The following is a 23,989-nucleotide window of genomic DNA, read 5'->3' on the forward strand; positions in this document are numbered from 1 at the left end:
CCTGTAGTTGGACAAAACGATGGAATGCGACAAAACCGACTTGTGCTCCTTACTTATGCTATCTGAAGAGGACCATGTGGTATAGCTGCCGTCAGTTGATGCGCGCATTTAACCAAATACAGTCACTGTTGTGCGTAATATCGTCTTATTTGATGAAACTGTCATGATTATCGAGAAACGCGTAAAGACATGGAAGCAGACACCGGTGTGATTTTTGACATTAGACATCCAGAAAGCACGGGATGAAGCCAGGGAGCTGAGCTGAAGGTTACTACGACCATGTGGCCATTTTACATTTCGTAGTGTGGCGTCGCTGCACACGAACAGCCAATTATTTTTTTAAAAAAATCTGGCGATCCCTTGATTCTTAAAATGTAAAATGCCAGAAGAGTGCCTATATATCTAAATATAATTTAAAAAAATAAAAAAAGTGAAACATTGTTACATTTGTATAGATCTGTGCACTGTTAACTAATGAAAGTATTGAAATACAGCAGCGCCAGACACATAAATCCAGCCTTAACAGCGTGCTCTTTTGTAAAACGCAAGAAATGTCCGCTGACGTTATACTAACCATCCAAATAACGTTGTAATTTTCTTTGGCATGACGTGAAAATGTGTGCACTTAATGCTAATTAACCCTTAAAGGCGGGGAAAAGTTAAAAAAAAAAATCAAAAAAATCAAAAGGGTTTGTAGGACCCAGTGTATTCAGTTTATTCCCAAGTATTCAGTTTTATAAATGGCAGGATTTCACAGGAGTCTGCCCACTTTTGTTGCCTTTGATTGATGTAAAAGTTTGTTTTCATGGTTTAAATTTAGAATAGGATGATAAATCATATAAAATAAAAACTGTTTTTGTTTATATCTACATATAAATCTAATCTGATCTAATCCTGTGTAATGTACTGAGAGCTGCCACAGTCAAGGCTGCTTTTTGCCAGTGCTAAAATAGAACAGCTGATCAATGGGGGTCAAAGAGGGTTCCCTCTCCAGTCCCTGGCTGTATGGAGTGTGTTTATATCTAATGGCTCATTGTCTTGGTTTTCAAAGGCAAAAGCTTCTGCTTCAAATGCACAAAGAAATTAGTTTTTGAAAAATAAAAAAAAGGAAAAACTAAAGAAATTGAATGATAGAGAGGATTAAGCATTCCAGCTTTTTGTAGTAAAGCTTCTTGTGACACTTTGCATCAAGTTTCCCAGATTAAACAGAGATAGTCATGGAGTTCATTTCGATTTTTTCCCCTTTAGTTCAAATCTTTATTTCTTTGGTGGTGTTTACGCCAATAATCTGAATTGTAAAAAACTTTCAGTTTATCATATCATCATGATCTGCTGTTCTATATACATTAAGTCTGTTTGGCACACCCATCACCACAAGTTGCTCTTTTGCCCGCCTCACATCAATTGCATCTCTCTGCTTTGAGCCCATCAATTGTGCTTGAGTTGAATGTGTTTGTCAGCTACGCTGCATATGCTTTATATCTTGATAAGTAAGGAAACTGATAGTCTGACCTCGGTTTATATGGAAATGGAAGAAAAATAAAAGTAACACGGTAGTCGTACCACAGTCATGTTCTCCCCCTCTGAAGGCCACAAGCACATCTGAGGGTTGGAAGATAGGCAGTTGCCCTCAGATCTCGGCTCTCTGTGGTGCATAATACATCAGAACTCATGGAACAAAGAATTTCATAACAAAGGCTGCGGACAACATTGGAGATGCAAATGTATCACTCGAGGATGATGTTTACTTCACCGGGTTGTAGAGGGACAGAATTTCCAGTGCTCCACTAGGGGGTAAAAACCTTCTTTGCTCTCTTCATTTCTGTAATCTGTCCATACCAATAAAATGCAATTAAACTACTTTTTAACTTTCGCCACAGTAAACTTTCCATGCCATGGCGTCGAAATGCGCAGCAAACAAGTCTCTAAAAGTCTAAAGGGAATGTGTGAGGGCGATAGAGACTCGGTGTTTGGAAATAGATTGTGCAAAAATACTCTTGAAAGAGAAACAGACTCGGTTTTGTTGATTGGAATAGTAGTGAGTTTGTGAACTGTTTTATTGGCTTGTGCTGTTCGCACGGAGCGGTCTCGTATGCAGACTGATGCGCTTAACTTCATCACTTGGCACCACTGCTATTAGAGTTATAAATAGATATGTCACTGGCAAAAGTGGGGTCGTGTAAGTACAAGCACCCGCTGTCCTGTTCCGTGCGGGTACACCAGTGTTCCTGTTCAGTTATTTATGAAAGAACATGTTGCTTCGGAAAAAACCTGAATGACGGAATAAATAATCAAGCATCAGTGAACACTGTGTTTGACAGGCACCCCTCCTACTTTTCCCTTTGGGGTATGGCATATTTGAAGTTCAGCACTCTTTGTCATGACGGGGTAAGTGGCTCAGATATGATTGCTGTCACTCTGCTCTAAGGTGTACTTTGTGGTTACATAAAGCCCCCCCACTTCCTTTAGGTCTTCCTGGAGACTGGATGCAGGAATGCCTAGTCACACTGCACCAAAAGAGTGTGACAAGCGTTCACAGCCCTGTGTTGTGTGCACACATGCAAGTTTATTGTGCAGCATCGAGTGTGTACTGCAGCAGGACTCAGCGTGGCAGCCTGAGTCAGTGGCGTGCCCCTGAGTAAGGATGTAAAAGTGTGTCACTGGGCTAGTTTGTGAGAGTGCAGTCAAATGCTGGCCTACCGCTCCTCCAGGCTGCCAGCTGAGGTTTACAATGCTTAATTAAACACTTTATTTCAAGTGGCATGTCACTGGATTTGCTCAAATGCAGTATCCGTCCGACTGCACATACATCATCATTGGCTGCCGGTTTAATGGTCCGTAGAGTATTTTACAATTTGCGAGATGATGATTGCAAATGTTAGCTCTTCTAATGGATGGCACTCGCTTTATCAGTAGAAAGCTGTTTGTTTAAAAAGAGTGCTGATCTATCCTCCGTGGTGCGGAGGATCCCAGAATGTCTACAAGAAGCCTTTTCTATACTCATATTAATCTGTTGAGTGTTAAACACTAAAGATCATAACACTGCATTTTACTTTATATTCCTTTACGTAGGTCATTTTTTTTATACATGCAGCAGACCAGAAGGCTGTAGAGTGAAGCTGACAGTCAAAGAACTAATGAAAAAAGATATATTTTTAAAACTGTATTTTGGGGCAAAATCAGGTGAACATTTAAAATACTATTACTTTAGGTAACTTCAAAATAAGTGTCCAAAAAGGTGCCAAGAGGTGAGACATGAACTTGAAACCTCAAAGTCATTGTCTTTTAATACAAAAACAACTGTGCCTGAGTGATCTTTACCACATCAGTGTGCAGTTCCCCTCGGTTTCGTAGTCAGGTCTAACTTTCATGCTCGTCACATCTGGTTTCAAACCACAGAGGTGGTGAAGGCTGAGGCCGTCAGCACTAAGCTCCATCACAAGAAGTGACATCAAATTGTCTACATCCATCTTTTCCAGACATTAAATCAAAATCCTTCGGATGACATTTTTCTTAGTTTTCAAATTCTCTATAGGTTTTCACACTCCCTCCTTAAAGAAATTACATCACTGCAAATTCATATTGCTGTTTTGAGCGTGTGCAGTGTGTATGTAAACACAGCCTGTTACCTCTTGCCCTCTTCCCTCATTCTGGGTGAGGGGGAGTGCCTGTCTGAGAGTTGTTGTGATGGGTAATGTTACCATTTGGGGTTTTGGTGAAATCTGAGCCACAGTGATTGAAGTAAGGTCCATTGAGTGGACACGGTCCACAACACTGCTGGTCAGATGACTTCCAGTATGCTGGGGATTAGAGCCAGTTGATGTGGCAGGTGTGAGGGGATAGGACAGCAAAGTGGCCAACTCCTTCACCGTTCGAACCTTTTAATGATCATACTGATTTTATTGGTTGAGAATTCATATAATTTTGGAAAAACACAATTTCAGGAAGTTGATCATTTGCTATAAGCGCCTTTGGTTGCTAGGCAACCCTTGAAAATAAAACCAGACCCTTTATGATTGGCCTTAAATGAGAGGGAAATAGGAAATCTCAGCTAACCTAGGCTCAGTATATATACACTAATAAAAGTGGTAGTTAACACGATATGATCAACATGGGCTTTTTTCTGGAATTCAAATAAGAATAAAAAAATGCAGATTTTAAATAACAAGAAGTGCAGAATATTCAATGGAAGTCAGCAGACTGGTAATTGAGTGTTTTAAGTTGTCTGTTAAAGTCTGCAAACATTTCTTTCTGCCCACATGCTCTGTTTTTACAATTTCCTTTAAGACTGTCGTTCTTCTTCCTCTTTTTGTGTTATAATTAATGATTAATCCACAATGGAAACAGTTCTATGCATCCCTGCTTGCACTTTGCACAGAGCCCACCAACAACTTTATGTCAGTAACTGCAGGGGTCACAGAGTTTTCGGGACCCTTAAAATCGCTTCAAAATAAACACAGGGAAGAGGAGTCTTCCCTAATAACCTTCCCGGAGTTTACAGCTGGATGTCTGATAAAGGATACAGTTCCAATACAAGTGTTTTCCCAGAAAGCTCAGTTTGTGGCCTTTTGATAAACAGCACGGCATGTGGTCCCAGATTGCTATCTCATTTTTTTCTCTCAGCCAAAACCGAGATGGCGTTTATTTACGTGTGAGGTATGTTTACTGGATCCGAATCTGATTTTACGTGAAGCTGAGATAAACGGCAGCCACTTGCCTCGATTTCATTCGACGGGGACACGTTTGACCGTGCACGTGCTTGTGCTGGTGTGTGCGTGTGTTTGTGTGATGACATTTCCACAGAGAGACAGGGCAAGGTTTATCAGTCATAAACACGAGCCGATGGATCCCATCACGCTGTGAAGATATGTGTGTTTACTCAGCAGTGTGAAGAGCAAAGATACACGGGAGGAGAGAAGGAGACGCATGTTATTTGGGGTTATCATGTTATGTGGACGCTGTTGCTGAAATGTATCTGGTGTATGTAATAATGAATAAAGGATTTGGTGTCTTAATCTTATTTAAGCATCGTTATCTTCGCAACAAATGAGCTGACTGGCAAGAATCGGAGAATCCTGGAGGCTTAGTTTGAGGCAATGTCTTTCTCGGTCTTTTTGCAAGGAAATGATTGGAATTCCTGGTACTTAACATGCCTAATGAGTAGAACAAGGGAATCACAAAGAGGTAGTCTGTGTAATTCCTTTCATTTTATTCTTTCTGGCTTTCTTTGTGAGCGTAAATCTGCTTTGTATCGACGGCACTCAGAAAGACATTTACTGCATAGCGGTTTCTGTTTGCTGCCATTTTACACCAGGATGGCCCCTGATAGCTATTCTTGGCAGAAATCTTATCCTTCCGTGGCCAGACGCCTCCTGATTTTATTAATGCCCCCATCAGGAAGTGGAGCCTAGAGTTTCTCTTTACTAACAAACAAATTAGTCTTTGTATTTGAGTGGCTCCACCCCTCCTCCCTCTTTCCCCCGGCTGCTGGAGAAGCTGGAAGAAAATTCTCAATGAAACAAAGAAGACATGCAGCTCGATGGCTCATGAGTGGAGCCCAGGGGCATTGGTGTTGATTGGGGAAAGCAAATACTATTTTCTACTGGAGTAATTGTTTCCGTTCTAAATTTGGACATGTGAAACACCCCTGCAGGAACAAATATAGCCCGTTTACCCCCATAAAGATTACAATTTCTATTTTTGGTAGAATAGCTTTAATGAAGCACATCAAACATGGCTTTTTTTCCCCTTTTTTTCTTTTCAGAAAAACAACCATGAGTAAAGTGAAGTTAATATACTAACAGAACTATTTGTATGCTTGTTAGATTTCTATGTCATTGTTCTGTAGTCTAGAAAAACAATCTGGAGGCATAGTGTTCGTGCTGGGAGTGGAAACTGTTTAGCTCTTTTCTTTATCCTTTAGCTCTCAGTAGACAGTGTTTTGACAAGACAATGAAAACATGTCTGTTTGCCTCATTGGATGGACACCGTCACCGTGTTGCTCACGGTGACGGTGTCTTAAGCGCCTTTAAGAACATAACAGGTTTAACCTAAGAGCTTGTATGTCATTGCATTTCCTGAGCTGATTGTTGAACCCTCTTTTAGACACTGTTAAAAAATATATATAAATGCAACTAGAAGATATTCTGATTTCATAACGATTTAACATACAATGCAAGGGAATTAGTTGTTCTTTTTCTGAGATTCACAGAAGATTTCTCTTAGGCTTTTTGACTGACAGTTGATTCCCAAACACTGGTGTATTTACCCCAGAGAGTACTTGAGCTGCTGTATGAAGGAATGTGAAAAAAACTATATAGAGAAAAATGTGATTTATAGTCAGTTTCTCTAAAATTAATCACTAAATGGAACGAAATAGTCAGGGGAAATGGGTAAAATATGGATGTTTGAATTAAAAATGGACTATTTTAACTTCACTGGAGTAAAATGTTAAAATAGGTAAAATTAATATATGAACTGATTAAATAGCTAAGTTTAAAAAAAGACAATTATGTGATAACGGACGAAATAGTTGGCTTAAGAAAACTGATGAACAGAAAAACAGTGAATTGGTAAACAGATTGATACATTATGAAATGATTAAAAATAATAAAAGTTTGAATAAAGTTTGCAAAGGTGCTGAAGAAGTGAGACTGTATAATCTACTTTGAAGCATTTACCTTTCTTGCATTGGGCTATTCAAAGGGTATTCAGTATGCACAAAGAATTGAAGACAATGTAGGATGTTACCTGAACAGGCAAGTACAGCAGATGTCATATCTAAGTCTAATCATATACCCAGGATTTTCTTTATAAATTTCCTTTGTGTCATTATAGGACCAAGAGTTATTTATTTATTTGTTTGCTTTCTTCTTTGACTGGCTGAGCATCTATTTACTGTCTTGTATTTTATTTTCATGCTGATTGATGACTGTTACTTGTGAAGTAACTCATGACTTCCAGTGCTCCATGGAAGCATGTTTTTTTGCTTTTCTAACAAAACCTGTCGACACCTTGTCGCCTGGGGACAGACATGACTAACTTGGCGCATCCAAAACTGCATACAGCATGTATGTAATTGCATGTTTCACTGCGATAAGGTTTCCCTTGGTGTAGTTGCTGTTTTGCACAATTAATAGGATAGCCGATTATCGTCAATAAAAAATGCAGTTTTTTTTATTGTGTGTGTGTGTGTGTGTGTGTGTGTATGTGTGTATGCATCTGCCTGCCTGCCTCTCTGTCTGTTTGCATATGGGTGTGTGTGTGTGTGCGGTGTGAAGGGATGCTCCAGGCCTTGTGGTTTCAAGTGCTGTTTTCCGAGAACAGAGAAATAGCTTATTTAAATGTTGGGGTTATCTGAGGTGAAGGACCACATGTCTTCCAACGAAATGCAGGGTTTTTGTCTGATGTGATACAAAAGATGTATGAACATGTTAACTCTCGCACTTTATTGTGAAAGTAAGCGACTGTTTCTCTCATCACCCTGTTCACCTCAGCTGACCTTGGTAAGAACCTCTCCCCCCGTGTCGCACTTAAAAAATCCTTTCCTGAGAGAGCAGTGAGAATAAATTAATTTCTTTCATGCAGCGTAGGAACTTGGTGTAAACATGCTGTTTTTCCTATATGAAAAACTGCCAGCAAAGTACCAACTTTACTGTACTAACAAGATTATGTTTCAAGAAGATTACTTACGTGGAAATCTTTTGGCATACACAATCTCCAGGCTGTATTTCCCATCGAACACTGCTGAAACTGTGTATATGATGCATATGTACTGTAATACTCTTCTGTTGTTCTTTTTCTTTGTTTCTCAAAGAAGAAAACAGTAAAGATTTTTTTTCTGTGTGTTGCAGTCTGTGGCCCGGATATCGACCTCCGAAACGACATCGATCAATTTAAGCGTCTTGAGAACTGCACGGTGGTGGAGGGCTACCTGCGCATCCTCCTCATCAACGAAAAGACCAGCAACAACAGCCAGCAGGAGGACTTCCGCTCCGTCAGCTTCCCGAAATTGACCGTCATCACCGGCTACCTGCTTCTGTTTCGTGTCTCGGGCCTCGATAGCCTCAGTGTGCTCTTCCCCAACCTGAGCGTCATTCGTGGGCACAACCTCTTCTACAACTACGCCCTCGTGATCTATGAGATGACCAGCTTAAAAGACATTGGGCTTTACAACCTGAGGAACATCACCCGTGGGGCCATGAGGATTGAAAAGAACCCTGAGCTCTGCTACCTGGACTCGGTGGACTGGTCATTTATTATGAATACTGAGTTCAACAATGTTATCAACGGGAACAAGAAGGCAAAGGAATGTGACAACGTCTGCCCGGGGATCATGGAGGATAACCCTCTTTGTCAGCAGACGACGTTCAATGACAATCGTAACTACCGCTGCTGGACCTCCAACCATTGCCAGAAAGGTAACCCTGAACTTCTTGGTAGTTTTCATCATGGCGATGTTTGAGCGATGCTTTGTGCTGCAGTAGAGTAAATGCGGACGTGGCTTTGATCTAGCTCGGAGGTTTCCAGCATCACAAACATGAAGAAATTGTAAATTTCTTCACCAGTGAACAAATCCCATGAATCTATGCAGTGTTTTTCCTTCATTTCCGTCAGGCAGTCAGATTGTCCATGGGCCAGTGCAAACATTTCCTCTCTGTTCGTTACAGAGACCTTGTCTTTAGATCAGGCTATTTGTGGAATGAAGGATGGCTGCAATATAGAGCACCAGGTATTAGAGAGGCATACTCAGTTGAGGTTAAAGTTGCCCTGCCAAGAAATGAGGTAGTCTACCTGTCTGGACCATGTCAGCTAAATATTTGCCTGAGGGACATTTTGCGATTTATGAAAAGGGGTATATTGAAAAATAAGGGGGGGGAGGGTAATTCTTGTTTAACTTTGGCCTTGCGGTAGGGTCATGCATTTTTTAACAGTTCAGGGGAGGGTCATATTTTTTTATATTCATTGCATTTAAATTCCTTCCATTCTGTAGAGTTGAGTCAGTTCATTTATGAATATCTGATACTTTGTGCATCCATACAGCAGGCGGGTGTAGCACCTTGTGGTCACATTACTTATCTTCACTGTCTTTTTCACAGATTTTAGAGTGTGAGACAGTTTGTGCTTTCAGATCAGAAACTGGGACAAGTAGATCTTCCATCTCATGCCTCTTCAAAACAACTCTGTCAACCACTTCGAGTCTTTATAGGCCAAAAAGATGAGCAAAGAGGCTTTTTGGAGGAATTTTATGTTGTTGTTGTCTAACACATTTCACCCACTCTTTCCATGAATTTAAGTAATTATTGCTGTTTGCTGTTTGGTACTGGAGGACACTTATATATTCCAGCAACTACTTTGTCAGGTGTTTCTGCCTGCCTGCGGGCAGATGATGTCACAAAATGCACACAAAACTATAAGGGTGTCTAGATGGGAGCAACATGAAGGCTTAGCTTGAAGACTGATTTGGTCCAACATTGTCTCTGGTTTGAAGTTCAGTTACAGGTCATGAAAATTTATTCAAAGTTGGAGTCAGGTACACATTTACAAAAGGGCTCATCGATCTATGCGTCAGAGGTTTGAGTTTTTTTAACCATCTGTAACTAAAACTAGCACATGATGACATTTTTGTGTGAAAACAGTTTTTTTTAATATTCCCCCTGCCCATTTTTGAAGGCATCTGTGCAGGTGCTAGGATTAGTTTGAAGTCACAAACACCCCTGTCCTTCATCCCTTCAGGGAACCTCAGAATAAACAGTGGAAATCAAGCTTGCTGCGTTTTCCTATTGACCAAGTCGATCTCTATAGGAAAGCAATGGTGTTCACTGTGTGCGTTTTGTGACCTGCTGGTGCTCCCTGTATGTTATCAGCCCTTTGATCAATACACAATGAAAATGAACAAGGTTTTGTATGGTTGTCTTTGTTCAAAAACATTGAAATCTTAAATGGGCATATTTTACAAATACCATACATAGTAAAAGGTGCAAATCGCCTGTGATGACTTTTTAGTCACGTCTGTTCTTCCCACACTAGCTGCTATGTGGGGTTTTGTGGTGAAACCCTCTGTTGTTCTCACAAAGCGGACTTGAGAAGCAGAGCCGGAGCATTGTTTGAACCAGTTCACTTCTCTCAGAGGCCCAGGCGAGGTCAGGGTAAAAGCATTCATCTAGAAGGCCTTGAGGTCTCAAGGCTGCAGATAAAGGGTCTGGGTTTAGCTACACAGTGGTAAAAAAGGAGGAGTTACTGAGGCAAAAATAAGATACAATGAAGCTAGAGCAGATCTGTGATGTCTTGTAATATTCCAGGCTTTGTGCCTGTCTTTGTTTTTATAAAGGTTTGATGTGTCTCTCCTCCCCGCTTAAGATTCCTCTCTCCTCCTTCCTCCGCCCCTTTGTATAATTGCCTTGTTTTTCTCCAGTACAGATGTTCCTTCAAGGGCATGCAGTGGTATTCTAGTCAATACAGCCCGGTCTCCTCTTTAATTACACAACATGAAGAGGGAGTGATGTCTGCCTAGCTCACTGCTTTGCCCTCTGGGCCTTTCCAAATGTTTGTCCGCTCACCAGATACTGTTTCCCACACCAGGTTTGGGTGAATTAGACCAGGGTTTCTCAGAAGTGAGCTTTAATATGTTGCGTTACATCTGGATTTACGACAGGATGGACGTGAGTAGGAGTGACTGTGCAGAGAAGTGCAGATTGGAGCAGAAATTCTGGGTGCCTTTTAGTGGCAGGGAGAGATGCATAGAGAAGCTGTTTACAGGAGGAGGGGCATGGAGGGGAAATGTCAGACAAATGTCAAGTATACAAGCTCAATGCCAATGTCTCGCTGAAGGGCAGTGTACAGAGTGTTGAAAAAGGCCCCGTTCCTCCCACTCATCTATAACCCCCATGCTTCCTCGTATATCCTCTCTGCCTTCCTCATTGTTACTCCCTCCTCTTTGTATATGTTGTCTGTTCTCGTCTTCCTAACTGTCGTTCTCCACTTCACTTAGCCTCAGTCTCATCTCTGATTGTCCTTGTCAGTTGTTCTGCTGGTGTTTCGTTTTCTATTTTCACCTAACTCTTTTCTGCAGGGCTTATCAGGGGCTGTTAACAGCTCCGGCTGTCAGATATCTCTTCATTGTTTACTTGTCGAAAGGCACTTACTCACACACATGCACACACACACACACACACACTGGTCAGAACCACCAAGCTTGTTTGGCGAGACCCTGGCTCCTTCCACGCTGCCAGCTGCTTGCTTTGAGTTATGGGGGATCCCATGACTAAAGAAGTGTGGCCTGCTTCAGATGTCCTCCTCAGGTCTCTGTGTTTGCTGTAGACAGTCCTGCTTTTTACTGGACCTTATCCAAATCCGCATAGTCAATAGGCAGTTGCAATTAGGCAGATGAACACTAAGCATGCCGCTGTAGTCACGGCTGGTCTTAGGGCCGGCTAGTCTTCATAGCTCCACTGGGAGGCACACACTCTCTTACCCGCTGGTTCTCACATAGCTCACGTCTTTATGCAATAGAATATTCATTTATGGTATGCTCAGCCTTGCAGGCACTCCGGTCTGGTTTCTCAACCTTAACTTACCCTGTCTAATTTAAAGCAGCACGTCTGCCATGCTTTATTTTTATATTAACAAATGCACGTCATAATGATTTATTTATTGTTTTTAAGAGTAGTGGGACATTAGGGTAAGTCAAAACTTTAGCATGAGGAGACCACAGACTTTGCTCTGGAGCCCTGGCTGTTGGGAGAGCTTTGCACCAGTCTCGGAGACTTTGCATTACTTTGCATTTAGTAATATGTTTGCTCTCTCTCTGCCAAAGACCTACTTGATATCTCTGGCCTGAGTGCTCTGACCTGAATCCACTTCAGAACTGAAGTGGGTTTTTTAATAAAAACAAAAACAAAACAAACCCCCTCCTAAAACCACTATTTTACTGTAGAGCAAGGTCTCACAGGCAGATACGATCTAGTATTCTTCCTGATGAGTAATAGCCCCAATGCTGTTAAGTTTTCACAAATCTTCCCCACATATAATAGAAAGAGCAAAATGAATCATTCTGACTGTGGCATCCAGTCGGTCTTATCTAAACGTGTCAAAACGGTGCCATTTAAAAATAAGTCGAAAGTGCTTTTTTTAAACAGCTAGTCCTGTAGTTTGTGAAAATGAGTAAACAGTATTTTTTTTCCACTAAGGAAAATATAAAATGTCACAAAGCTTGGGTTTCAGACGGTGTTAGGTCCTTGAGTATTTGAAATCTCAATTCTAATGGGCCTCTGGTCTCTCACAGTGCATAATGATCATCTCTCCACCAATAATTATAACTCTGTGGTATGCAGTGTTTGAGTCTTTCAGTAATAGATGTTTCGCTTGGTAAATTAAGAGGAAATGACGATAATGTCAAGGTTGCACGTTTTATCAGTGCTTGCACCTTCTTTATCCTATTGCTCCATGGAAAAATCCAGCAGATGGCTAAGAAAAGGACTCGGAAGTTGGCCCGACTTCATTTTTGAGCTAATGTTATGCCTTGGATGTTCAAACAATGATTATTTAACACCTTAGTGTTTGCAGGGATTTAATCACCACCTCTCCAAATTCGCCCATACCTGGTGTTTTGTAAGAGTATGGTTACACACTGACTAGCCAGTTTACTTTTGGTTGTTTTCCTGGCTCTCTGCTGATTAATTTCATTCAAATTTCCTGGAAATAACCACTCATTAAATACATTTGTGCAAAGTGGTTCTACGGTGGGTTTGCAAAGAATAAACTAGATTTATTGATCTCTACACCTCTCGTAACATGGAGTTAGTAGAATTGTGTCTGCCACTTTAAGTATATAAGGTAGACATTCCTGCTGGCTTAGTCATTGCAGTTGTGAGGGGATAAAGAGGGGGGAAATACACAGCAGAGGCTGTGTGCGGACTACACATGGAAAGCCGTGGAGAAACTTTATGTGCTATTTCGAATAGTAAAGTTTTAAACTGATTTGTGTGTGTGTGTGTGTGTGGTCTGTTTGGTGTATGCAGCCATTGTTGTGTAATATAGTGAGCCAAGTTCATATGATCGTGCCTTCCCCCTTCTTTTGTTTAACCAACATCCAACAGTAGATACAACGAAGCTTTTGAATATTTAATGGCTTCTGGAGCTTATCAAAGTCCTGCGGTTACAGGCACAGGAAACAGCTCAAATACCAGTCTTGAGAATCCAGTGCTTTCCTGGGGGCATGCTCAGCACCATGACAAGTTCCCGTACATCCGCTGTTTCCACTGGGCACAAACTACTTGCCTGCGCTTTGCTCCAGTTTGTACAAAGCTTGGGCGGAGTGCCAGCGCTGGTGACAAAGTGAGGAGAGTCACTCACTCCCACCATCCTAAAGCCACCAGACTGACCATGGAAAAGTCCCATCTGTCTTGGTGTCTCCTGCCATGTTCACTATATCACTGTATCACCACAGCTCCTGCCTGTGTGTGGTTTCTACCAAGAACTAAAAGAGAATGTAGTCAACATACTGCAACCCTGCTGGCACACTGTGCATGGCCCCTATTATTTCCCATGAGATCAGGATACTATTGATTCACAGTGTTATAACTCCATGGTGTCACAAAAATAAATGCATTAAATAGCAAATAAAGCTCCTTTTACAGCAGCCCTTTGTTTTCTGGGTTCTCAGATGTCTCTTCAAACCAAGGACAAGAGAAGCAAAAACAAGTTACTAATTGGTTTCTTTGCACGTGTGTGTGTGTAATACATGGGAAAATATATTGTCTTCTCTGAATTTATCAGGCATAGATTTTTTAGATTTTATTTACTATATTGTCTTCACATTTTATTTGACTTATTGAAGCACATTTGGCAGTCAGTGGTTATGTTAGCATTAGATAAAAGAATAGTTTAGTGAAATTGTTATTTGCTTTCCTTGAGGCAGTTTATTTGCTGTGGCACGTTTACAGTGTTTTTAATTGTTGACATTACATGATACACAGTGCAGCTACAGTATATAAATCATATCTGAATTTCTTTTTTTGACAATACATCATTAGGTTTTTTCTGATAGGATATTAATTACAAGCAGTTGACGTGTCTTTCTGCGCTGTCATCCCATCTAAATCCTATCACCCACCCTCCCTTCTCCTCTTTCGCCTCTCATGGCCTTTGCCACATTTCCCACCATCTACGTCATATTCATAAATGTCATGCTCAGGGCCCGTTTGCAGATGATATTGGTGCATTAGCCCAAACAGAGACCTTCTTCACCGAGTACCCAGAACCTGAGCCTTGTTGAAGTAAAACTCAACTTGGTTACAAATAGTTCTTCTGCTCAATTGGTTTTATTGGTTGCCTTTGGACTTTCGAGGGGCTCGTGTTGCGATTGGTCAGAAAGGAATTCATTTTTCCTCAGACTTTAATGTGTTTTGAGTTTCATGCAAAGACAAAATTGAAACGGATATTATTTCACTTCGCTGTTTGGGCCAAGAGTGGTGAAAAGCCACAGACACGTGTTGACTGCTCTTTCTAACTTTTAATGTCAACAGCAGTGTCCCTCTCTGTTATTTAGAATCGGTTGCAAGTTTGCAAAGTTTCAACGAGTCATGATGACACGGCTGTACAGTGTGCTATTGTCCATGTATGAACAGCAAGGCTTATTGTCTATTAATGCTTGACTCTGTGAGTTTATCCGACTCCTGTCCTCTGTGGCCTACAAAGGTCTCCTCTCAAAGCACTGACAGATTAGATCCGCTTCCTAGGATTGCTTGATTGACCAAAATAGGACCTGTGTGTCTCGCTGCCAGGCTCCAAAGAGACTGACTGACATACTTGTACTCACATCCAAACATACAGACATATGCTCTCTTCTCTCACGTGCCATCGCTTTTGACAAATTTTCCTCAACTTGTGCCCACTGTGACTGTATCTGCTGTGTTTGTGCATGTGTGTGTGTGTGTGTGTGTGTGTGTGTGTGTGTGTTTGTGAGTGAGAGAGAGAGAGAGAGAGAGAGAGAGAGAGCCTGTGTAAGTGTCAGCCCAGTGTGTAATGTGTTTCCAGCCTGTTTGATGCCTATTTGAGCCACCCAGTTCCTCTAGTGTTAGGCTGCCTGCTGGCTTGTGGCTGCGCAGCTCAGGAGCTGTGACTCATCCTTTGCTCTCACTACTCATTCATAGTATTCATAGTATTCATTCAATACTATAACACCCCCACCCCACCCCCAGCTCTGTGGTAGGTTCCCCTCAGTCCTGCTCTAAATGGCAGGGCGGGATGAGGGCTATCGCCACCTCTTAGCGACGCCTCTGTGAGAGGTGCGAGAGATGAGTGCCTGTGTCTGCTGCCTGTGCCTGCCTTCGGTGCCTTAACTGTGCCTCTGTCTGCCTGCCTGCCTCAGCTCTATCCCTCTTTATAACTCCGGCCACAGCAGCCATTTACTCATGCTAGGCTGACTTGGCTGTGGCTCCTGGGAGATAATGCGCCATGCCTGCAAGTAAGCTCAGAGCATGGGTTAATTCCACAGTGGGGGAAAAAACAAAATCTCCTGCTGACAAATCTCTCCTGCAGAGGTGAGGATGTATGCTGGCATGCCACAGAGAGAGAGAGAGAAGAGTATCCTTTTTTTTTTCTTGCCAGAATAGTTAGGTAGGTTCACTCAGGTCACAGAAACACTGGTCCTCTATTCTCTTCCCTTTAAATGTGTGGCGAGGAGACCAAAGGAGGATCTGAGCTACTCTTGTCTACCTTCCTCACCACACATGGCCAAAATGTGTGTGCTTCTTTAAAAACTGTTGGCCTCTGTTTGTTTTCTTCCATTACTTCTATAAACTATAAAAATATAAAACATGTATAATTACTAAGAGCCGTTTTGTATCCTGCAGCTGCTTAACTAACGATGAATCACGGATCCTATGGTTGTGTTCGTACGTGTCTCTTTTGTGCGTACGCTATCTCTAAAGGAGATATTGAGCAGGCCTCGGCGTGCCAGTGGTGATTTGCCGTCTGTTCTTTTTCGGAGCATGTGTACAATGAGGAGATGAAAGGACATAATAAAATTACAAAGGAAACCTCATGAATTACACAGCTAGATGAAATGCCTCTGACAACCACACACTTCCCTTTCAGGCCTTATTTCAAGTTCCCTATTTACCAGCATGAGGATTTAGATTACAGAAGTTTGAACCAAACTTTGGATAAGGTTGGCGCTTTAAAAAATCTTCCCCATCTAATGTTTGGTGTCAGCAATCGATGAAGGAGTCTTAACTTGTCTAATGTCATTAGCCTGCTTTCTGTCAGTGGCTTAGAATGACCTTGACCCTGTCTTTTGCCTCCCCTTCCTCTCTTCGTCTTGTTTGGGTGAGATCCCCAGAGTCCAGTGCAGTTGTCAACGCGCAGCCTAATGGGCACAGGTGGCTGGGGCTCCTCTGCCTTCTCCAGCCCTCTTGGCATAGTTCTCTTGGCAGACCAGCAGCTCCTTGGCCATTCGCCTCAATGGGCCACTCCAAAGCAGTAATCACCAGCTGGTGCTTTGTTAGCATCAGGGTGGCCCCCAAGATGAATTATGGCTCTCAACTTTGAATTATGGTTTCTTCTGAAATCCAGCAGCGTGTGAAGTTCCGATCAGGATTCGCTGTATTTCCTCCTCCGGCAGGCGTGGATGCAAAAGCAGTTTCATTCATAAAAGCTTTCAAAGAGATGACATGTCACTAGATCATCGCTGATTTCCTCCCAGTTACTGACCACAGCAGAGCAATGTCCGAGAAGGGGATGTAGAGTGCGGAGGATGGTGAGTGTGTGTGTCTGTGGCGGGGGGGGGGGGGGTTGTTGGATGAAAGAAAGCTCTGCAGCTGTATTGCACTATGAAGCAGTCAGACAGCGGCTTGTTACTGTGTCAGATAAATATAGAGGTCTCTAGAGCTCTGCACTGCAGCTCTATCTCTGCTCGCTGCTTAAAGGAAGGGAAAGGCCGCGTCACCTGGGAGATGCCACTCTCCTCATTCATCCTCACTAAATTGGCTTTAGATTTGCAGGACATTAAAGATTATTGAGAATCTGTAGGGATAGGGTGGGGTATAAGGTGAACCACAGAGAAGGGCTGAAGTTAGGCACAAGGTACGCTTTAATGTTTTATGCCCACATACTGTCTTTTCACAGAGCTGTCATCCGACAGCACACTTGAGCTCAGTAGCTGTCATGATTTCATCCATAGCACTTACCGATTTCTTATGTTTATTGGCTTAAAAGTTAAGAAAATGGTGAGTGATGGCTTTGCTAATTCAGCAGCAAGTGCGCCAACCGACCCGCTGTGTATGCGTGTTTTGGTCCGAGCGCGCTTGTGCATCCTCCTTATAACAGCCTGGCTCATGAGGTCTGCTGATCGAGCAGAAAGTGCAGCCTGTTGGGGATAAAAGAGGAGGTGCATTAGCTCTCCTTTCATCTATTTCATCCTCTTCTGTTTGACGAGCGCACAGTGGTTGATAAGCGTCCAGCGCGCCTTTGAAGTCCCAGTCGGGACTTCAGTTCAACCCTGCCACCACCACCCACCCCCATTACTGCGTCAATTACAGAAAGGCTTTGCAGGCCTTGTTTGCACTTGAGTGTGGATCAGGCTCCTCCCTGTGGCTGATAAACATACAGTCTCCATGTAAACATCACCCATTGTCATTCATATTTTATTACTCACACTCGTTTACTCAGCGTAGGCGCTCCTCTGTCATCCCAGCTTAAGCTTTTGTTCTGTTGCACCTCTGCTTTTATGTATGATCTGGTTTTAAAAAAGTGCTTGGCTTTCTTTGGATGAGTAAGTCAACGTCCATTGTTTCACCCCAGCTGGGAAAAAAAGACCCTGCAGGTGTATTCACTGAGTTGTAGTCTGTTTCTCAACCCTTCTGAGAAGTTGCTCTGTCCTATATGTACTGTTGTTAGCACTTTTCCAGTCCAGGCATGTACTTGCTTGTAAGAAGCTTGTTGTTGCATTCCACCTACCTCCCTGCATAATATATGGTATTAACTTCCAGCCCTTTTGTTTGTGTCTCCCTTGGTCTGCCTGTGTGTGAGGTAATGACACTGATGCTCGTCTTCAGACAAACCCCTCAAACTTTGGTTTCCTTGGAAAACAAAAACTCCCAAAATTAAGAGAACACTTGGGCAATTTTTAACTTTTACTCTTGGTGTGATTTATAATCAAGATTTTGGATTCCATTTACTGTTTATATTGTCACTTTATTTGCAGCAAAAGACACAATGCACTGTTTGTCAGTAAAGATTTTCACCTTCAATATTCCATTTGTCAGGAGCTGATGTGTAATTTATGTGTTCCCTTCACTTTTTTTTTGACCAGTATATATTTTAGTGGGTAGGAATGAAGCCTTAGTGTGGTGCTGGGGAGGAAAGACAGGAAAAAATAAGCCATAGTCCAATTCAAACACGTTAGATTGTTGCTCTTTCTGTACGTAAAAATAGCCTCGCATAAAGCAAAAGGCCACATTCCTTTTCATATATGCGAGCGTTACATCAGTGGAACTTTTATTTATTTTTCTTTGGTTAGGATCAACAAAACTAGGAAATCTTTTTGTTCCTGCTGTTTTGTTCCTGATTGTTCTAAGAAGGCAGGGCCTTCAATGGCCGTTGTTTCCACTGTATGTTTTATTTACAGTAAAGATTTCAGAGTGTGTTTTCTTCCCCTTTGTCTTCCTGTTTAGGGATATCATAACCGCTGAATTCGAGCTTGTTTTGAAATCTGTCCATTAACATTTTTTTTCCCCCCCCACAAAGAGCGTTTTTCTTCATAACAGCATGTCCTTCAGTCAACAGCAGCTTTTTAAAGGACTAAGATTAACTCAAAATACTCGGCTTCGTGTTTAAAGTAAATGTCAAAACCACCACCTCCAGATGTGTGTCATCTGGAAAATAAACCGGGGACCAAAGATGGATGAGAAAGGATGTGTGACACTGCCTCTCGGCATGTACTGTACCTACTGTATGCACTGTATATATGTACGTGCTTATAGCGTGCTCAGACAAAAATAGCTTTTGTTTAATTAGCGGTGTGACGTGCATGTTTTTGCTGTGCATATGTGAGTCATTCATCTGCACTAAGGAACAGTTTCCTCAGGCTCAAATCGACGCATGTAAAGGTTTCTTTCCCCTTTCTTCTGGTTCATGGCTTCTTTTTTTCAGATTAGTGGTTCATTGTGTTTACATCATCGCCATTAGAGCTGGGTTAGGCAACATGTTTTTAGCATCACGGGAAGAAAGAAAAAACGGAACAGCTTTTCAGGATATTGTAATTGAAACATTTTGAGAAGGAACTAGAGCCCTGTATCTCCTCTTCTCTCTGTTTTCAGGCTTTATAAAATTCAGCCTGTGACAAAACACTTTAATCGATCGCAGGTATTTTCAGACAAGAGTAGATGAGTCGTACAAAAGTTATATAAAGTGCAAAACATTTCCACAGAAAAAGTGACACAGGGTCAGAGCAGGTTAAGCGTAGGTCTTTCCTGGAAAAGCAGCGTTTGAATCCAAAGTGATGCCGTTAAACAGGAGTTTCATGAAGCACTGTGAAGATCCAGCGTGGTGACTGCTAGGGAAAGGCCACCCAGTGACGGCGCTTTCAGGCTGTAAGAGAGAACAACACCCACAGTAAGATTTTGCTCTGTGGTTGGTGAGTGTCTCGGCTTGCCCGAGGTGCATCACAAGGTGCTGAACTCATGGCTCACATAATTCATTTTTAAAAACATAATAAATATACTTGTGACACCCGCAGGCACTAAATGACGCAATAAAGAACTTTTCCATCTCTAGACAACTTTGGGATTTTGCACAAGACAAAATGAACTCAAAGCTAATGAATGTTACTTCGTCTTCTATTTTTCCTTTTCAGATAAATTATTTTACGACATTTTACTAATTAGGGTTTTTTTTTTTTTTAGCCTTTCAGTCACTCAGTCGACGCTGACCCGTTTCAAATTGAAGTAGAACAAAAACCTGCTAAATGTCTGTTTTTGTCCTCAATGTTGCTGTTTCATTTTTAATTTATAGCATTCTGCACGGTTTACTCAAGCTGACCTTTAAATGCCCATTTGATGCTTCTCTTTGTGGAGTTTTTGGTTATGATGGTTATGTGTGTGCTAACTGGTTATGTTTTGAATGTTTTGAATAACAACTACCTGTACTACAAGTACCTGTTCTCCTTCATCATTTTTCTTCTTATTTAAACTGGTGTTTGCTGTTCTTCCAGTGTATCTTTACATAGCATGCCAGTGCCGTGGAATCAGACAGACCCAGCATCTTACATCACGCACTGTGCCGCCTCCGCTTTTTACTTTTCACGGATTGGTCAGTTTGGGTCTCCTACTATTTTCCACATCCCGGATAAAAGCAAAAAAAATGTAATGACCAAGAGGAATAAAAGTGCACTATTCCTGCTTGGAACATGAGAGTGAGGTGGGAGAGGAATTTACTTTTTTACATTTTTTTTGCTTAGGTGTGCGCTGATGAGAACGATGAGGTCAATGAGAGCATTATGGATTGTCTTTGAAATTATGTGGCCGTCTGATACGTGTGATGAAGCAGGACTCCTCTTTGTGTGTAAGGACAGTGGGTGCACAGACTCTGTGAATGGCTCACATTGTGAGCCACTGTGTTGGCACCAGTGGCTTTACTGGCACGTAGATGTAGAGTCAGATATGCTGGACCCTGGCCTACTCTGTGGTATTATTAGTATTCTGTATCTCTGCAGAGGTCCTGCACACCTCAGCCTGCTGAGAAGCTGTCATGTAGAATCTCAAATCAAGGAATGGTTTGTTTTTACACCTTTCTGTCCACTGAGTTTTAATTAAGTGAAAGCCCAAAGTGGCTGAGGTACAGGGGTGTTTGCCTAAGTAAATATAATATTTAAGACCGGCAGCGATACCCCCTGAGAATGTGACCTTTTCTAGTGACTGCCTCCACTGCAGGATTAATTTAAGCTCTTGGAATTGGGATTCAACATTTTTTTTATTCAAATGTGTGGCTCATTTTTTTTTTAGCTATCTTTATGTTTGTTATTTTTTCTTAATTGTGCGTAGATGCACAAAAAAGAAAAATCACAGTTAATCCCTAAAACTCAATCTGTGTCTGCTCCCAACAAATTTTAACATTGTATATTACAATTAAGTAAGTGTGTATTTCCATTCACGCCACATGGCAGCAGACACTAGCCCAGTGTTGTTTTGCATTGGAGTGTATGTAAATATCAGAGGGGGTTGTTATTTCCTAGCATGTAAGTACGTGCTCTGCCCAGTGAGCTCTTCGGTGCCGCCATGGAGACAGACACATCTGCATTTGGCGCGTCGCTTAGTGCCTGCGGGTGTCAGAAAATGCTGCACACAAGCTTGTGTTTAAGCTCTTGGCTCCGGTGCGGTGGGAGGAAGCGGCCTCTCGGGGCACAGCAAAGAGAGCCTGTGCCGTCGCCTCTTTTTAAGTGCAACAACAGAGATGTCGCTCTTGATTTACGGAGTATGAGCTGGGCGGGTCGTGTCCTGACAGAGAGGCCGGCTACTTGAGGAAGAGGAGGGGAGGAGAAAAAAAGTCAAGAGTGGAAAAGAATTGAGAAGAAGCAAGTGAGATGGATGCTCATCCATGTCCATCCAGCAGTCAGAACACATCCAGACTGACATCTGTACAAGACCAAGTCACGTGTTTATGATTCCTCGGGTCCCAGAAATACCCCCAGAACTCCAATCTCTGACCAAGCCAAACGGTTAGGCTTCTCATTAAGTAATCACCATCAGCTTAGGCTGCTGAAATATTTGGCAGTGAAGAAATGAAAATGTAACTATAAAATGTAATAAGCAACCTCAGTGCGGTAAAATGCTGCCTGGAGAATTTATTTGTTTGTATATGTATAGTGTATGTGTGTGTGTGTTATGTTTGGATGAACTGTGGAAAACGGCTGTGGTGTCAGGGCGACATACAGAAGCATTGTGCTTGGAAGTGTGTTTGTCTGCGACATTATTTCTCCTACCCTGCTTTCGTTTTTTTTTTCTGTCACTGACAGACACACCCATACCAGGAATCTCCCGTGGTTTTTACCAACTTTGACTTTCTCATGTAAATACTTACCCTTTGAATGGCCCAAATTAGGGCTATCATGCTGAAGATTGATTCAAGATATTGACCACGGGCCACTGTGGGGATGGTCTGCAGCGTCGCATTTTTTCTGACATAGCTCAATGGAGGAGCTCTCGCATGTCTGCCTTTGTGGTGGAAAAGGCTTTGTTTGTGTGTGTGTGTGAGTGTTTTAGGAGGTGGAGTAGGCGGGTGTGGGGTAGGGGGAGGTTAGGCCTAAAGAAACAAGAGCGACTGCTCTTGAGTATGTCGCCTGTTCCCAGCTTCTTGGCAGTAAATTTGATCAGAAAAAATACACGCTCTGGCTTCACAATGCAGGCCTTTGTCTCTGGTCGGCATCGGAACCGTAAACCATTTTGGAAACTGTTTCCAGCTTATTAAAACGTTTCCAGACCGTGACTATTGAAGCAGTGAGTTTTCCAGTTAGTCGCTTGGCATCCTTCCCCATCTTAGGTCTGTCATGGGCATCTTCAGAGAGTAAAGACTGTGGCTAGGATTAACTATTGGACTTCTCTGCTATTCACTTTCTCCTCTCTCTCTCTCTCTACCTCCCCATGCCCCCTTGGCTTTGATTAACTGTGAAGATCATAAGCCAGTTCAAGTGTGGCCTCATACCCTCATTGCCCAGTGTCATTGTTCTAACTAAACTGCTCTCTTCAGCAGGAATGAATTAGCCTTTTGTGCACCAATGGCCTCTTTACAAATAGCCATTAATGTTCTGTTAGTTTAGTTTGGACTCTGTTTAAGTTAAATCACAAGCACTATTAGGCAGTGTAGGCTATTACAGACTTGCCGCTAATTGTCGGTGGAATTGAAATGACATTGTGAGAATAATTAGATTTCTGTTCTCATTTATTGGCTCCAATGTGTTTTGTTTAATCTGAGTTTAATCCGGTTGTCGCTCCCGATATCGTTTCTGAATTGATGTCTTGTAGATCATGGGTGCACGGCCCCCTTGTTATTGTACACCGAGGTGTTCATTGCTCTCTCCGTTACCTTCTCTTCTCTCGTCCCTTTCTTGATTTTTGCCTGTCGCTACAATTCATATGACCATAAATCTTCTAACTTTGTTTTCTAATGTGTGTTGCTCCATTAAACTCCCAGAAGAAAATGTCTTAAATGGACTAAACAGAAACATGAGGAAGCTACTGAAAAGAAAACGCTGTTCTTTGATTTCGCTTGGCTAATTTATTTCCACTTAGAAAATGTATCCTTCATTGTTCACTAGTGCTTTCTGATGCCCTGCGGTCTGTGACCTCCAAGGCATCTTTTGACACTTTTTGAACTGAATGTAAAAATCAACATGGATTTCTCCCTCATGACATTCTAGATTTCCCTTGAGCTTTTGCCATATTTGTATTTTGTCTGTTCTGTAACATTTTACCCCTGGTTCCAGGGTTACGTAAGTTCAGTCTTGTGGCTGGCTTCCCTGTTGGCATTCTTGTCGCATACTGAAGATTCCTCTGTCTATGAGAGAGATAAGGAGAGAAGATACAATGGTGGCGAGGAATGGGAGATGTCACAGAGAGCAGACAATGGGCAGATTCTGTTAAATGAGCCAACTGGTATTGACTCAGGCTTACTGCAACTTATCGTCTAATTGCCACAGTGTTGGCATTATTCCCTGGGTGATATGTGGCTGATGAAACTAAATCCCAGATATATGGCTTGGTGAAGAAATGCTCTAAACACAGACAGTGTTTTGTAGGACACTACATGTTGGGGGGGGGGGGGGGGGGGGGGGGGGGGGGGTCTGATTCTCACAGGGAGATCTGAAACAATACCTTTTGTTTCCTCATTGCTTGCTTTGTCTGATAAACTCTGACCAATAGCTGAAAGCTGTTGACCCTCCATCACCAACTGTTCTCCTGCTACACTTGTTAATTCCTCACCCTTCTGCTGATTC

At 42.2% G+C, this 23,989-nt stretch overlaps 1 protein-coding gene across 1 annotated transcript in view; it reads left to right on the plus strand.

Annotated features, from left to right (window-relative positions):
- Positions 1 to 23,989, plus strand: part of igf1ra (insulin-like growth factor 1a receptor) — a 77,641-nt gene that overhangs the window by 1,342 nt on the left and 52,310 nt on the right. Inside the window, exon 2 of the mRNA XM_004553231.5 lies at positions 7,854 to 8,420. Within this exon, the coding sequence (XP_004553288.2) occupies positions 7,854 to 8,420 (567 nt within the window). The remainder of the gene's footprint in view (positions 1 to 7,853; positions 8,421 to 23,989) is intronic.

This window comes from Maylandia zebra, linkage group LG7 (genome assembly GCF_041146795.1).
Source record: "Maylandia zebra isolate NMK-2024a linkage group LG7, Mzebra_GT3a, whole genome shotgun sequence".
NCBI lineage: Eukaryota > Metazoa > Chordata > Actinopteri > Cichliformes > Cichlidae > Maylandia > Maylandia zebra.